At 40.1% G+C, this 15,352-nt stretch overlaps 1 protein-coding gene and 1 non-coding gene across 3 annotated transcripts; both read left to right on the top strand.

Moving 5' to 3' along the window:
• The first annotated feature begins 6 nt into the window (after positions 1–6).
• Positions 7–10,615, top strand: RBMX (RNA binding motif protein X-linked). 2 transcript variants are annotated; one of them, XM_031554650.1, is made up of 9 exons: positions 7–78; positions 1,374–1,500; positions 1,688–1,794; positions 7,021–7,192; positions 8,282–8,398; positions 8,737–8,851; positions 8,952–9,077; positions 9,169–9,257; positions 9,752–10,615. In XM_031554650.1, exons 2-9 carry the CDS (start codon positions 1,392–1,394, stop codon positions 10,057–10,059), a joined length of 1,143 nt encoding a protein of 380 aa, XP_031410510.1. In that variant the 5' UTR covers positions 7–78; positions 1,374–1,391; the 3' UTR covers positions 10,060–10,615. The 2 variants fall into 2 exon arrangements, with proteins under 2 accessions (XP_031410510.1, XP_031410509.1); XM_031554649.1 differs by having other exon boundaries at positions 9,154–9,257.
• LOC116216954 lies at positions 1,551–1,615 on the top strand. Its single transcript, XR_004160700.1, has one exon. It is a non-coding gene; the product is annotated as a small nucleolar RNA SNORD61 (small nucleolar RNA).
• Positions 10,616–15,352: the final 4,737 nt, after the last annotated feature.

Below are 15,352 nucleotides of genomic sequence, written 5' to 3'. Positions count from 1 at the left end.
CGGTGACGTCAGCGCTATAAAGGGCCTCAGCTCCTTTGTTCGCTCCCATTGCGCAGTTGCGGCAGGGTGGGAGCGGAGGTGAGTGCTGCGAGGCGAGCCGAGCAGGCCCGGGATCTGCGGGGAGGGGGAAATGGGGACCCGCGAAGTGAGGGTTGGATGTGGGAAGCAGCAGTGCGATGAAAGGCTCTGCCTGCGGAGAGGAGCTGCGCTCTGCCCGTCGCTGCAGACGTGGGGCGAGGTGCGGTGGAGCCCGGCCTGCCGCCTTCCCTCCCTGCCCGCCGGCCCACGTGCGGGGCGCAGCACGGCTTGACGGGGCGCAGGGTCCCTGGCGCGAGAATCGCTTGGCCGCCATTTTAGGTGCGGGGGTTTCTCGGCGCGGTCCCATCGCGTGGGCTCCACTTCCTCGAGGAGGACAAAGGGAGGCCGGCTGCGGGCGCGCCTTGGGGCCCGAGCAGAGTGCCCGGAGCGAGGCTTGAGGCGCGCGGTCCGCTCAGCGCTGAGACGTTTGTCTGGCGCCGGGAGGGAAAGAGGGCCCTGCTAGAGGTGGCCGCCATTTTGTGGAGATGTGTGGAAAACGCGGAGGGTCCGGCGCCCCCTCCTTGTTCTTCTCTCTCTTCCCGGCCCAGGCGCGCCGCTGGCGAGGCTCGGAGCGGGGCGGCCACCGCTCGTCTGCCCGCGCGATTGGGGCGGCCCGGCCGCTGGCGGCGCCTTGTGGGGCCCTTTGTGCCTGTGTGCGAGCGAGCCGTGCGCCGGGCTTTCCCGCCACTGGCCTGAGGGCGTGCGGTAACGGCGGTCCGTGGGGCTGGGCGGAACGCCAGACACTCCGAGAGCCCTTTTGTCTCCGGCTCTTCTTGTGCCGCTCCTCTTAGCCGTGTTGGGCTGGTATCCGTTCAGGCTGTCGTGTTGTGTAGGCCTCGGCTTTGACTTAGTGTGGATGTACTTAAAATACCGTAAAAGATTAGGGTTAATTTTAAATGTTGGCACACCTGACTTTAAACTTAACGTTTTGGTTTTATCTTAAAGTTAGTTGTATTCATAGAAAAAAAAAAATCTGTGACAGGAGTATGAGAGATTGAATGCTAAGATGACCGAGGGCAAAAAAGGCAGTAAGCTTAGCTTTTCAGTGTCCATCATTGTCTATTATAGAACTGTTCTCATCAGAGCCCTGCTTTGTTTTCTGGAGTTGACTCTTTCTGCTGGAAATAACTGCTTCAACCTTGTAGTTATTCTCTTTCCCTTTGTGCTTAACATCTCTTTGGCATCTTGTTCAAAGAGAACTGGCTTGAATTTGAGGAAGAGAGAATATTCCATGCTATTGTGTGGCAATCTGCTGTAGTCTATGTTTTGTTAATGACGACTGTATGCTTTCTTAGGTCTCTTGTATCATCAAAATGGTTGAAGCAGATCGTCCTGGGAAACTGTTCATCGGAGGCCTGAACACAGAGACAAACGAGAAAGCCCTTGAGGCTGTATTTGGCAAATATGGACGCATTGTGGAAGGTAAAAAATAAAGAATACTTTTGCCATCTTGGTTAAAACAGCAGAAGACAGCTATGATGACTCTTATAATGTTGATCTTATGAAATGATCATGTTCTCTAAGAAGTTCTGAGCTTAAAGGGTAAATAAAGGTTAAGCTTTGTTGCTTAATTGCAGAAGAGGGTAACGTGGTTTTATTTCCACTGCAGTCCTCCTGATGAAAGATCGTGAAACCAACAAGTCAAGAGGGTTTGCTTTTGTAACGTTTGAGAGTCCAGCAGATGCCAAAGATGCTGCCAGAGACATGAATGGAAAGGTAGGAATTGAGATCATCTTTGCTGTTAGTGCTAAGCAAAAATACCATTCCATGGAGTTAATTTAACTCATAATAAGACTTGGAATGATAATGGACTAGAAGATTCTGGAGACAAGTCACACAGTTAAATTTGTCAGGGTGTCTTTATTGCTATTGTCTCCATGAGGCTGGAATCACTTTCCTGTGACTCTGGATTTGACAGTAGAAAGTGAAGCCTGGCTCATTGGTTATCTGTTTTTTAATTGGTGATGGAGAGCTTTCTAGTAGACAGCTTTTCATTCTTGCATGCCTCCTCTAATCATTTTGTATTTACTGTATTTGAACATAGTACTGCATAAGTCATGTTTTACAGAAGTGACTTGCCTGAAAACTGTGAATGTTTCCCCTAATATGGGTTTGATGTGATTTGCCTACACTGTGGTGTGTTGATACATTGTTGATTTGTAGGTATCCTTATATATGTGGCGTTTCTTGCCAATTACAGTGAAACTGTTTTGCAGTTAACCAGCAATTGAATTTGTTCATACCCTGCAACAGAACTACACAGCTTAAAGAAAATATGTACTAATAAATACTATGCCTTCAAAAAAGGAAAACAAATCTGAATTTGGAGCAAAATTTGAGGTTCACATCAGGAGAGCTTGTTGGAGGAATGTAGGTTATTGTGATCTGATTTTGCTTTGGCGTATTTGAAAAGCTGAATGTCAGTTTGCGAGTTAGTGATCAACAACAGTTCAAAGAAATGCTCTCTTTAGATGGTGTAACCTGTCATGTTGACTTGAATTTCAGACTCTTGTCTGTCATGTGCAGTCAGAAGAGTTCAGTTGTAAAGATCATGCTGAATTGGGCTTTCTGCTAACAGCATCTCTTCTAAGGTTAAGAAAGCCTCTGTTAAGAATGGTTGAATAGCACTTGAGCTTTTGATAGTTGTTAGTGTGAAATAATGACTGTTTTCTTTCAATTCAGTATAGTCCATAAGTAAAGCAAAGTGAATATTTGCACTTAAGGAGTAAGAAAATGAGTTTGTAGTGTTCACAGATGATGCTTATAACTAAACTTAGTTATTCCTTGTTTTGTGTTAAAGCAGACTTTCTGCTGTGTGTGCTGCTTAGTTTCTGAGTTCTTGAGGACAATCTGATGATGACTAGTGTAACTTTGCACAGAGACTTGCTTCTTCTTTAAGCTAGTCATTTTCTTAGTGTGGAGAGTGACAAATCAGATGTTCTTTCTATACCAGTCCAAACATCCTTAAAGGTGCACCTGTTAATGAATCTATCTCCGTTGTGTAGCTTGCTACAGTTCTGAAGACCTGTTTACTGCAGTTTCAAAATCCTGATTTCCTCTGAGTTAATTAAATTGAATCTTCACATACAGTAACTTTGAACACCAACAACGAATTGTAGGACTGAAAGGAGTTCAGTCCCTAATCCTAAGAATTGTTCGTGGAGTGCAGCATTTAAATGAAAATAAATGAAAACTCAGAAAATAAATCAGCTGTTCTAGATCTTTAAATGTTGTGTATATATATTCACGATGGAAACATTCATGAAAGTAATGTTCAGTAAAGAAGCATTAAATGGCATTTAGCTAATGAGTTTGCCTGTATTTTGGAATGCACCATCTGGATCACTTGAGAACTAGGAAGTGTACTGACTTGTGGGTGATCATTGTCATGGCTTCTGTCTTCAGAACTGCAAATCTAAATGTACTTTTGTCGTCTTTGAAATTTGAACAGCAGTGTTTGAAAACAACATCCTCACTCAAGATTTGGGCAAGAATAGCCTTCAGTGTAAACCTGCAAGCATAGCTGTGTATAGTTCCAATACTATACCTATCTAGCTTGGCTTAGTTGTGGATGTGAAAGATGGTTGTGAGACAGTACTTCATGGGAAAGCCTTCTGGACAACAAGTGATGCCAGTACTTCAAAAAGACTGCATTCTGTGCCTGAAGAGAAGTGATGCTTGAGGCATCCTGTGGGAGGAATTCATTCTAGTCTGTCCAAAATGGGAGTTCTTCTGACTGTTTGGAAGTGATGGAGTGCTCATGAAAAATCCAGGCATTTCAAAGGAGGCAACAGCAGAAGCACCGCACAGACGAGCTCAAGCAGTCTGTAATGAGAAACTTGACCTGCCTAGCCAAGGCAAAACAGGTGATGTATGGGCAGTGTGTATCTCATTCTGTCATTCCAAAGAAATTCAAAGCTGCAGCCAGCAGAAGAGCTCGAATTGGTTGAATTCTGCAAGAACATAAGAACATATCTTCAGTTGCTGGAGTTGGGGGAAGAAATGGGGTTAAATATTTCATTCTGAAATGGAACAGGCATAAATGAGTCTCAGCTTGCTCGTTGAAAATTTTAGTCCTGAGGAAGGAGGTCAGGAGATAATGGTTTTGGGGGAAGGGAAATTTCTCAAGTTCAATTACTTTCTCTGCGAAACTGGATCAGTTACAGCCTGAATGGCACAATGGAAATGTTAAAGCATTTTACAGCAAATTCTTAAAAAAAAAAAATAATAATAATAATAATAATCTTAATTGCAAGGTAGCAAAGTCATCGTCCTTGTGTCATAATATTCACATTCTTGTCTGAGTACAAGGGAATACTCCCAAGTCTGTAGCGAACTTTCTAACTGTTAAGCTGTTCTGTTCTTCATATTTGAAGTACTACGTACAAAAACCTGTAATTAAAGAGAATGTGACTTTAGAGGAAACATCTGGGTCAAGCCAAAGATAAAATTCCATTCTTCCAGTTGAAGACTTGTCAAGCCAGTTGGAGCATGTTAAGAGGTTGGAAGTGAATACTGCTGTCCACTACGGAAGATTGTCGTCCTCTAATGAACAAATTTATTTACAAATCTTTTTGTGAAGAAGTGTTACACAGAAAAGCTTGGCTTGATAGGAAATGATCTTCAGTTCTTTCTGTATTTGATGAAGAAAAGTGATCATGGTGTGTTCTCAAGAAGCACACAGAAATGGTGATGGAATTGCAGCAGCATCAACAGTAAAATGGTCCATCAGAGGGGAAACACCAGCGTGGTGTTAGGCTGCTGGTTCATGCAAGTTTCTTTGGAATATTTGAATTACAGCTACTCAAACTTTCCAAGTGCATCTAGTTTAACTTCTGTTTTGCAACGTGGAACAGTTTACAGTTCTCTAATTGCTTGACATTCTTTGGGCACATTTCAAAACTGTATAGATTGTTCATTGCACGTGCAGGAGTTTTTTAAATTGTGGTTGCAAATCTGCTACTATCCTTAAGTGAGTGTGTATGTATATATATATATAGATAGATAGACTTTATTTTTACCAGCAAGGTAATGCCACAAAATAATGTCCCTTTCATATTAAAAATGCTATTGTAACACTTGGAGTCAAAATTATAAACACCAGTTGATGAGTGCCTGTTTTGACAGCTGGTGTTTTGGACCCATTGAAAATTTCTTGCTCTGAGATGACTTGTCTGAGTTCTGTCTCATCAGTAAGATGAGTTCTTTTCATTTGACTGAAAAACCTATAAAAGAAGATGGTTTTCCTATTCTAATTTTATTGTATTTTAAAACAAGTACCTTCTGGTTAACAGCAGCAAAAACAAAGATTTTCTTTGACATGAGATGCAAATTAGACTGCTTGAAAGCAGTTTTAAAAGAAACTATGTTTTGCCTCAGTAATGTGCGTAGGTGCAAGGCAGAAGAAAATAAGGAATAGAAATCATTAGGAAAACCTACCTTCAGTGTTTAAACAAACAAGGAGATAAAAAAAAACCATCAAGTTGGACTTGACATCCAGGTGTTCAGAACCCCTGCTAGTGAGAACGGATGATAATTGGGTTCAAAAATCCAAACAAATTGTTAGTAATCTGCCATAAAACGGCACCTGCAGTCATGGTAGCAAAACTTCGGGCTTTAAGCCTACCTTTCCCATTGGGAGAAAGATGTCTGGGATATGAGAGATAGCAGAACTAGTTATGAACTAGGTATGAACTGCTAGGTTCCAGTGATTAGCAGTGTTAATGCGTGCTCCTGAAATGTTCTGAGCTTGTCATACCAAATGTCTGAGAAACTACATAAACTAAGTCAAAACCAGGACCGATGTTATGTTGCTAATCTTTTTTTTCTCAAGATGGATTAAGTCAAACCTTTGGATGTACACTTTCAGTTTTTCAAACTACAGATGTGTATAGTGGTGGAATATGTCCGCTGCTAGAGTGGATGATGTCAGAAAGGGGCAGATTTCATTGGAGAAGGAAGAAGATTCAGTTTTACCTCCATAAACAATCACTAGCGGTGCAGAGACACTTACCAGGAATTCTTCTTCTATTGCAATAATGTGCAATTAACAACACTGCCTTATTCATTAGTTGTTACAAATATTTAGCTTACAAAAAGTCAAGCTGCATTTGCTGATAAAGATGTGCAGTAAACTAATTTCAGTAGAGCTCTATCTTGGCTCTATTCTCCTGAACAAATGTGTGTTGTCTGAAAGAGGATGTGATGGATACACTTGCTGAGTTACTCAGTATGTCTTAACGCATGTTCATATTTGAGGCATAATAGCTGGCTGCAGAATTCCTGTTACTGCAGGTCTATGCTCCAGAAAAAGCATCCACTTACGAAAAAAAAAGTTCACTCTGGAAAAGCAAGTAATTGAGTAAATTGTCAGTCACCTCTTTTTTTGAAAACTCACGTTGAAACGGTAGGAAAGGGCTGAATTGCCATACTCAGTCTGCTTTGTAGATGCAGAAATTACTTCTAAATACTTCAGTGATCACCGTTTAATCAGGACATCAAGAAAATGTACTTAAAACGGCCTCCCCATTGCCAGAAACCCCAACTGAAGCTAAGATATCTTCAGCTTAATCCTGTAACTACTGGTGCAGTCAGTTTGGTGCAAAAGTCCGTGGCAATTGGAAGTAAATTGGAGCTCATAAATCATATTTCATTTACGCAATAAATGACATGGGGCTGCCGTAGTCATTGGACACTTTTATTTTGACTGAAAGTGCTTTCTGATGCTGCTCTGGGTTTTTCATCAATACCACGAGAATGAAGTACTCTAGAAATTAGGCCCAACATGCTGCTGAGTACGTGGGGACTAATACTGAAGACTGAATCTGTTCTAGAGTTGCTCTAACATTATAAAATGGAAGCCCTATAATAGTGAAGCAAGAAGGGCTTAATTTAAGAAATACAAACATGACTGAGCAATAAGTAAAGCAGCTTCTTCTTTAGTCATTAGATGGGAAGGCAATTAAAGTGGAACAAGCAACCAAGCCATCCTTTGAAAGTGGTGGTAGGCGTGGGCCACCACCCCCTCCACGAAGCAGAGGTCCTCCCAGGGGCCTTAGAGGTGGAAGAGGCGGAAGTGGCGCGAGAGGACCACCTTCAAGAGGGAGTCACTTGGGTATGTATTTACCTATCTCATTATATACTTGGACAACATACAAGACAATCCCATTGGAAGATGACAGTAATCCTACTGGAAAAAGTCAAACAGCTGAATAGTGCACTCCTTGTTCATTATTAATATCATGAAATATAATCTCGGCAGTTGAGTCAAATTTTTGATTAGGCAAGTACACCTTAAGAAAAAGGCTTTCAAATGTGAAGATTCCCTTCTACATCTAACACTCTACTTGACTTTTGGCTATGAAAGAATCAAAACTCCTGCCCTGCACGTGAGAAAGGAAGCTTTCTTGTATTCAAGGTGAAAAAGTGATTCTCTTCCACCAGGGTAAGGGAAGTGCTTTCTGTTCTTACTAGCAAGAGGTCTAAACTCACTAAACTGTAGCTGTTTAAACGATTGATCCTTTGGGGTCACAATGACAGTTAGGAAAGCTAAACATTGCTCATGACGCTGTTTTAAGTTGAAGCTCTCTGAAATGGAAGGATAGTACACTGCTCAATACTGGATGTATTTTAACTTAGAGATACCTACTTATTCAGCAACTTTTGAGTACTAAAACAGTCACTTAAAGCAGCACGTGTTTTATAACAGTAAAAGCTGTAGTGCAGGGGAAAAAAAAAAACTGAAAATAGTGAAAACTCTATTCTTGGAAAGTCTATGTAGTAGGTCCTACGGTATCTCTGTTCCCTCTTTATGTAGGATCTTCTTTAGTGAATCTTCCCAGGTGGCTTTTGTCTTCTGAGGACAGTAACTCAAGCATTTAACCTGAGACTGATGACAGGAAAGAGTTTTCTTTGTCCTTTGCAGCACACACTGTGGCTTTTAGATCACTTCTATAAGACAGTTCTTAACAGGAATTTAAGCTGTGGAAAAGTTTATCTGGCATGCTCTCAATTCTGTCAGTAGCATCTAGTAGTGACTGAAAAAAAAAAACAAGAGAGAGGTATTTTTAGGGTCTTGTGTTAGAGGTTTACTGTTGATCTACACAGTAGTGGTAACATCAGTTAGATTACTGAAGTTGAGACTTTAGGGGCATACAGGTAAGTGTTACAGAAGTAACAAGTTGGTACGTGGCTTATCTTCTAGGGTCTTCTCGAGGGCCGCTTCCCATGAAGAGAGGTCCACCTCCACGAAGTGGAGGCCCTCCCCCTAAAAGATCTGCACCTTCGGGACCAGTGCGTAGCAGCAGCATGGGAGGAAGAGGTAAGAACTTGATAAATTTGTTTTGTCTAGTCAGCTGTCTTGTAGTACTTTACTCATCAGAAACTTAGGAAAAGCATTGATTTCTTTTTGAAGTTAAATGTACTGCAGGCTAGTTGATCATCTATATTTATCAGTTCTCATCATTCTCAGCTGTTTGGTACAACTGGTGTGATTTGTTGTGTTCCTTTTAATGCTGCTTTAAGACTTCGTAAGCGGAAAAGTATTGTGGATGCAGGCTGCGGGTGATGCTTCTAAGTCTGTGTGAACTGTTCAGTTGTAATTGCTTTGCGTCTTCTGTGTGGTTAAGTGCTAACAATATTATACAACTTCTATTTAAGCTCCTGTGTCACGTGGAAGAGACAGTTATGGTGGTCCTCCACGCAGAGAACCAATGCCATCACGAAGAGATGTCTACATGTCTCCAAGAGATGATGGCTATAGCACTAAAGATGGGTAAATTTTCTTAATGATTTAAATTGGCTCAATATTTTCATTTTTCAGAGGATTTTGTTCTCTGATTACTGTGACATAACCCAAATCTTGTTTGTTGTAGTTACTCGAGCAGAGATTACCCCAGTTCCAGGGACACACGGGACTACGCGCCACCTCCACGTGACTATGCGTATCGCGATTATGGTCATTCCAGTTCACGTGATGAATACCCTTCCAGGGGCTATAGGTATCTACTACTGGATTTTTGTCCATGTCTTCTTGCTTCTGCTGTGGTCTGACTGATTTATACTAAGTCTCAGTAGTCTTTCCTCTTACAGCGATCGTGATGGATACGGTGGTGGACGTGACAGAGACTACTCAGATCATCCAAGTGGAGGTTCCTACAGAGATTCATATGAGAGTTATGGTAAGAATCCATTTTGAAGATCATGCAGTAATTTGTACGGGTCTCATGAAGTCTGACTTCTACTAGGTTGATCATGTTTTAGGGGGAAGTGGTGCATTTTTTTTCCCCTACAGTGAAAGTGCAGTTGTTGGTTATCATTTGATCCTATTGTTAAGCTATAAGTTAAAGAAGCAAAGTCTACGGTTCAGAATTACAGCTATCTCTGGAAAATGAGTTTCTTCTCTAAAATAACAAGCTGTTCTGGAATGCCCAGTAGAGAGCCTGCCTGAATAAACACCACCGTCTTCATTCCTTCAAAGTCTATTAAATCCACTCACTGCCTGATATGCAATTCCCACTTAAAATACCATTAACGTGGCAGATTATATAAAGAACATCTCAATGCATACAAAAGAGTAAAAGTAAACATTTAATACAGCAATTCTGTAAATTCAGATTGAAATTGTTTATATAACTTATGGTGTTGCCATATTACCTGACCATTGACCCTGCAGGTAACTCACGTAGTGCTCCACCTGCACGAGGGCCCCCGCCATCTTATGGTGGAAGCAGTCGATATGATGATTACGGCAGCACACGTGATGGATATGGAAGCCGAGAAAGTTACTCAAGCAGCAGAAGTGATGTCTACTCAAGTGGCCGTGATCGTGTTGGAAGACAAGACAGGGGTCTTCCCCCATCCATGGAAAGGGGCTATCCACCTCCTCGTGATTCATACAGTAGTTCAAGCCGCGGAGCACCCAGAGGTGGTGGCCGTGGCGGAAGCAGATCTGACAGAGGTGGAGGCAGAAGCAGATACTAAAAACACTCTTAACTTTTTTGGACCAAGACATTACTTCTCAAACAGATTAAAAAAAGTGGAAGTTCTATCTTTACTACCAGAGGACTACTAAAAGGAAAAGTTGTTTTTACCTTTTTTTATTGTTGCCTGTTAAGTTTTCCCCTCCATGACTTTTATGCTTTTGTGAAGAAAAGTAAAACCAGTGTTTAATTTCATTTCAAAATTGTTAACATTTCTTTCGAAAGGCAGATGTTAAATGTATAAAATTTGAGCTGTGTACTAGTGTTGTAATTTCCAAAAGTAAAGTTTCCCTGAAATGCCACACTTCCCATCTGACTTTCCTCGTGAACGGAATGAGCAGTTCTTAAGATCTTCCACACGACATCCAACTATCTAATGTGGAGCTGGATTATTCTACGTATTCAGCATCTCACTCTTAAAGTATTGTTTGTGATGTGGAGGGTGGTGGGGATGTTCCACAGGAAAGTTCATTTTTGTCTAGAATTCCAAGTCAGTGTTCCCTGAAGTCAGTGTTCCTAGTAGAAAATGCCTTCAGATCCTTGTGTTTAAAAAAAAAGTCAATCCACCTGAAAAAACATGTGGATAATACTATTTTTTTTGCCTTCCTCCTGTTTTGTGGGGAGTTTAAAAAGTTCTCCCCATCAAATGAACCATGTACATGTAAGTCAGCTACAGTATACTGTTAAAAAAAAATTAAAAAAAAAATAAAAAAGTTTGACCAATTCATCAAAGAAGCTACAAAGCCATGCTTACTCATACTGTTTCAAATTTTTGCAACTCTGTAGTGTTTCACTTTTAAAGGAACATCTTTGATTCCAAAGGAGAAAATAAGATAAGCAAAGAAGTCTTTCTCTCCAACTTCTCAAAGGCTTATGGCTTCCTAAAAACAAGTGAAACTTTCAGCATTCCACAGCTGATTTAAAGCAGCAAATGCCTGTGAAACAGCAAAGATGGTAAGCAAAGCAAACTAGTTTTTCAGTCTAAGTCAAAATTGAACCAAGTTTCTTGCTCTAGTACGGTAAAACAAGCTGCACGTCATGGCAATGGAAGTGCTGTCTAGATTTAAAAAAGTAAGGAAATGAAATACTTCAATACATTAGAAGTTCTCAAAATTCAACATTTCTTCTTGGATGAAAGCGTTTATGGCACCAGTTTTGAAACTAAAGATAAGAATGCAGCTCGCTTTAGACAGAATACTGTGAAGTAGGGTTGGGAGGGGGTATTTTGTGCCCAGTTTCTTTCAGTGAAGACGCTCAAACAGACTGCCTGTACTGTTATTTTAAGAAAATTAAAAGACTTGTGAAGTCAGGAATTGGTTTAGATTGACAGATACCATCTCAGCTATTGGGAGTTTGAAGCAAGCCATTGCAAACTTGACATTTAGTTGGATGCCTGACTGTTCAGTTTTGACGCAGCGTTACAGGGATACCTGGTACATGTGGCAGAACCTGTGACAAGTTATGACTCAGGTAAAGCCATGAAGTTCAAATGATGCTCTTGAACATAGTATGCGTGAAGACCTCCAACTAAAAGCAAAACCAAAGCTTTTTACTTCTGTTTAGTCCTCAGTATGTTTTGTCGTTCAACTTATGGATTTTACATGGCAGTGCACCATTGAAAAGGAATGAGAATCCATAAGCCATGCAACCAATCACTAAGTCATTCCAGTCCATTCCAAACCAGTGAATCCTCCACCACTTAGAAGAGAAGTAGTAAAACTTGAAACAGACTAATCTGCAAACCCAAACTTGTGACTCTTGAAATGGGGGGAAGCACTGGGAAGTGGGGAGATTGACTCGTGCTGTACAATGTATTTTTCTCAGCTTGCTTTATTTTGATTACAGGATGATAACTTCTGGAAGATGCATCTGAAGTAAAGCAGCTTCATCTGGTTTGGTGGCAGAGATGAATGATGCCTGTACTGATAGATGAGGTAACTGCTGTGTTTTTGTAGTAGCTGTATGGAAGATTTTTGATGGATCTGTATTGGGGTGGACATCCTTGGTGGCTAAGTAATCCTTTCATCTCTGAAAGCAAATTTTGGAGGAGCAGATCTAAGCAGGGTTTTTAATTGTCAAGTTAGAAATTTCAGTGAGTGACTTCCCCCTAAAAGAAATGGTCCATTTGGGAACCACTGATCATAAAATATGGTTACAGATGCACCATAAAGTGCATTTATGTATGGGTGCACCATACTTAGTGTAGGAGTCTTCATAAAATAAGACGAAAACATCTGGATTGGAATAACAGCAAGAGTCCTTGGATTAAATTGCATACTTTCCATTTGTGTCAAAAGAAGCTTAAGACTTTGTAGGTCAGTTGTGTTTTGTGACTTGAAAGTCTACCACATTAGAATTAAACTTCTGCGAGTGGCAGAACAAGTAGATACTGTTCAGATCTCATGTGTAATAGCAACTGTTGTGTTTCTCTGATACTTATCAGCAAAAGAGGGAAGTAGTTGCTGTGCTGCTAACAGTGCTCTGGAAAACTTTTTCTCTGAAGAATCGTCATTAAAAAAAAAACCCACACCACCCTTACTGTGTTCATTGCCAGTTTAAAAAAAAAAAAAAGTATAGACTGATGGGTATGTACAAATTGGGTTGGGTTTTTGTTTGTTTGTTTGTTTGTTTTGAGAAGATTTGCCAGAATTTTTTTACTGTAACTTTTAAATTCATTTTCCAAGTACTTAATACATACTAAAAAATATTTTGCTGTTACTTTAAAGTACTTTTGTGGTCCAGCTTTTAAAAAGGTGAAAAGAAAATGCTGCAGTTGATACTGTGGTTCATCTGACTAATCATGTTTGATTGTAGGTAAGACCTGTCTTGTATAAAGGAGATTACTGCGTACTGTGTGATCTTATAATTTTAGTTTGCTTACAGTTTTTTCTCTGCGCAGTACTTCTGTCAAAATAGGCCATTAATACTTTGTACTTATTCCTGACAAATTCCTCCTTAGTCTCGGGGTACTGGATTTTATTTCAGATCAATAAGGGGTGTGATACAGTGACAGGACCCAGTAAATCAGGTTGATGGCTGGACTAAATGATCTTGAAGGTCTTCTCCAGCCTAGATGGTTCTGTGATTGTGTGAAATACAGAAGCACCATCTGTAGTTTTTGCTTTGAGTTGGATAAAGTACATAGTTAAATAAAACCTGCTAACTCACCAGCCTTCTATTTTGCTGTTACTGTTAAAAAATTTTCAACAAACAAGTGTTAATTTCTCATCTTTGTGGTGCTCTTGATGTGGCTGTTCAAGTATTCAAATCACAAATCCTTCTGGAAGTGACACTGAACTATTGGGTGCCTTTTTTCATGGAAAATGCACTGATGTCAGTTATAGGGCACTGAGGTGGAGTCAGGAAATAAGTCTGGAAAGTAAGCTCTTCCCTCCACCTGCAAAAAAATTAGTAGAGTTCAGTTTTTAAAGTTTGAGACTGGTGCATCCAGACCATAAGTCTTGCTAACATGGCTTGGTATCTTTAATATGCATCATCCTGGGTGACTTTAAAAGGTCTTATCAAATCATCATGCAGATGGTGTCAAAATGTCACTTTTTTTTTGTACTTACATGCCATATTATTGTTAATTCTCTGTATCTCTTCTCTGGGAAGTGGGAAATTAGTTACTTCTGGCAAGTGAAAATTTCTCTCTTTGAAAATGAAGACCTTCTTTATCAGTTTACTAGATTTGTTTTGTCACTTAGAGGTGCTTATTAGACTATATTGGAATTAATGAAGATACAGCTGTTGATGTATTTTTTACTCTTAGGACAATTTGGAAATAACCAAAATATATTCACTGTATGCAGCAACAACTCAGTGATGTGACTTTGACTGTCTTTTGCTTTTTGAGAGCATACTAAGTTGAATTTCCTTTCTTTCAGACTACAGGAAGGCAGTGCAGCAGTGGACGTGCACTGGAAAATTGAAGAACAACAAAATGCAACTGGCAAAATTGACTTTTGAGTGTGGTGTCACCCACTATTTGCTTCAGAGAGTTATGTTACAGTTTAAGGAATTTTCTTCGAAAGTAGCCCATCTAACCTCTTATACCTAAGTGTTTCTTAGATGAAAATCAGTTGTCTCCTGTAGCTTACATCTTCCAAGAGCCTGGAGTTTTATTTTTATGCAGTAAACATGCATCAGTAAATTCTGCAGCAGAAAAATACACAGAGTTCCTCTTTATATGCACTGCTTTTCCTCTTTCCTGAAAGAGGAGCCGTTATAGGAAAGTGAGTTAAAGTCCTCTAAAATGTAGAGGACTAAATAGCTCCAAACTACCTCACCAAGAATCCAGCAGGAGTTTTACATTATTGTTACTTGAAAATTTCCTAATTGTCCAAGCCTTCTGGATGAGAGGGACAAAGTGTTTGATGTACTGAGGCAGTATAAGTGATGTTACCAGCATGATCAGTGTTCTTTCTTATGTGTACTTGGTTCTTAGAAAGCTCCAGCAGATGCCAGCAGTGTGCATCCTAACAAGTGCATAATTCCATAGAAACAAGATGTTTTCTTCAAAATACTGCCTTTGATGGGTTTTTACCCTATCTGTGTGCTGATGTGCCAGTCCACACGAGAGCAATGCTCAGGCATGAGTATTTGTTGCAGAAAACTAACCAGATTGGCAGAGATACTTAGTTAAGGCTTATAAAATTTATACTATTTCTACAATAGACAAAACTTAAACAGCTCTTGGTTTTTCAGTGAGTAACTAACGAAGAAAAAGCATGTGTACACTTTCAAGGGCATTAAAACTATGTCTTTTTGGGGGGGGGTTAAGAGTCTCACTTTAAACTTCAGCTAAAAATTGCTGGTACTATGAGTAAATTGCCTTTAAATAGGAAATGGATAAAACTGCAATGTTTTCCAGCGTTAATAAATAAGTTGTTAAATAAAATGATTGTTTGTTTTAAATAAATTCTTATTTCTTGGTAGAAATGATTGATGACCAGTATTATGTAGTGGTGGTTTATTGTTAGGTGTGGTCTCAGAGTATATTGTGCTTATTCAAGGAGGAGTCATACTGTAATAATAAGAGCTTGTAGTCGGAGTACTTCTAGGCTGAAACACCTAGCCTAGCATTTTAGCTGAAATGCAATGCCAGTATATGAGCTGCTATATGAAAAAAGATAGAGGTGTGCCCAAAATGACACGTGATTTACATCAGTGGTGCATTTTCATGCATTCTGCCTTAGGCCTCATCATTGAAAGTCAGCAGTTTAAAGCATTAGTACATAATGCAGGAATAAGAATCCAGTCCCCTATTTGCATTGAGTGTTTACTGGAAAAAA

This window comes from Meleagris gallopavo, chromosome 9 (genome assembly GCF_000146605.3).
Source record: "Meleagris gallopavo isolate NT-WF06-2002-E0010 breed Aviagen turkey brand Nicholas breeding stock chromosome 9, Turkey_5.1, whole genome shotgun sequence".
Lineage (NCBI taxonomy): Eukaryota > Metazoa > Chordata > Aves > Galliformes > Phasianidae > Meleagris > Meleagris gallopavo.
Note: the sequence above shows the minus strand (reverse complement) of the source record. Positions and strands in the feature narration are given on the sequence as shown.

Bases quoted from the DNA above. Each gene is read 5' to 3' on its own strand.
- RBMX (XM_031554649.1), top strand. From the start codon at position 1,392: ATGGTTGAAGCAGATCGTCCTGGGAAACTGTTCATCGGAGGCCTGAAC. The intron at 1,795-7,020 runs GTAGGAATTGAG...CTTCTTCTTTAG, and splicing joins CCAGAGACATGAATGGAAAG to TCATTAGATGGGAAGGCAAT. The intron at 7,193-8,281 runs GTATGTATTTAC...CTTATCTTCTAG, and splicing joins TTCAAGAGGGAGTCACTTGG to GGTCTTCTCGAGGGCCGCTT.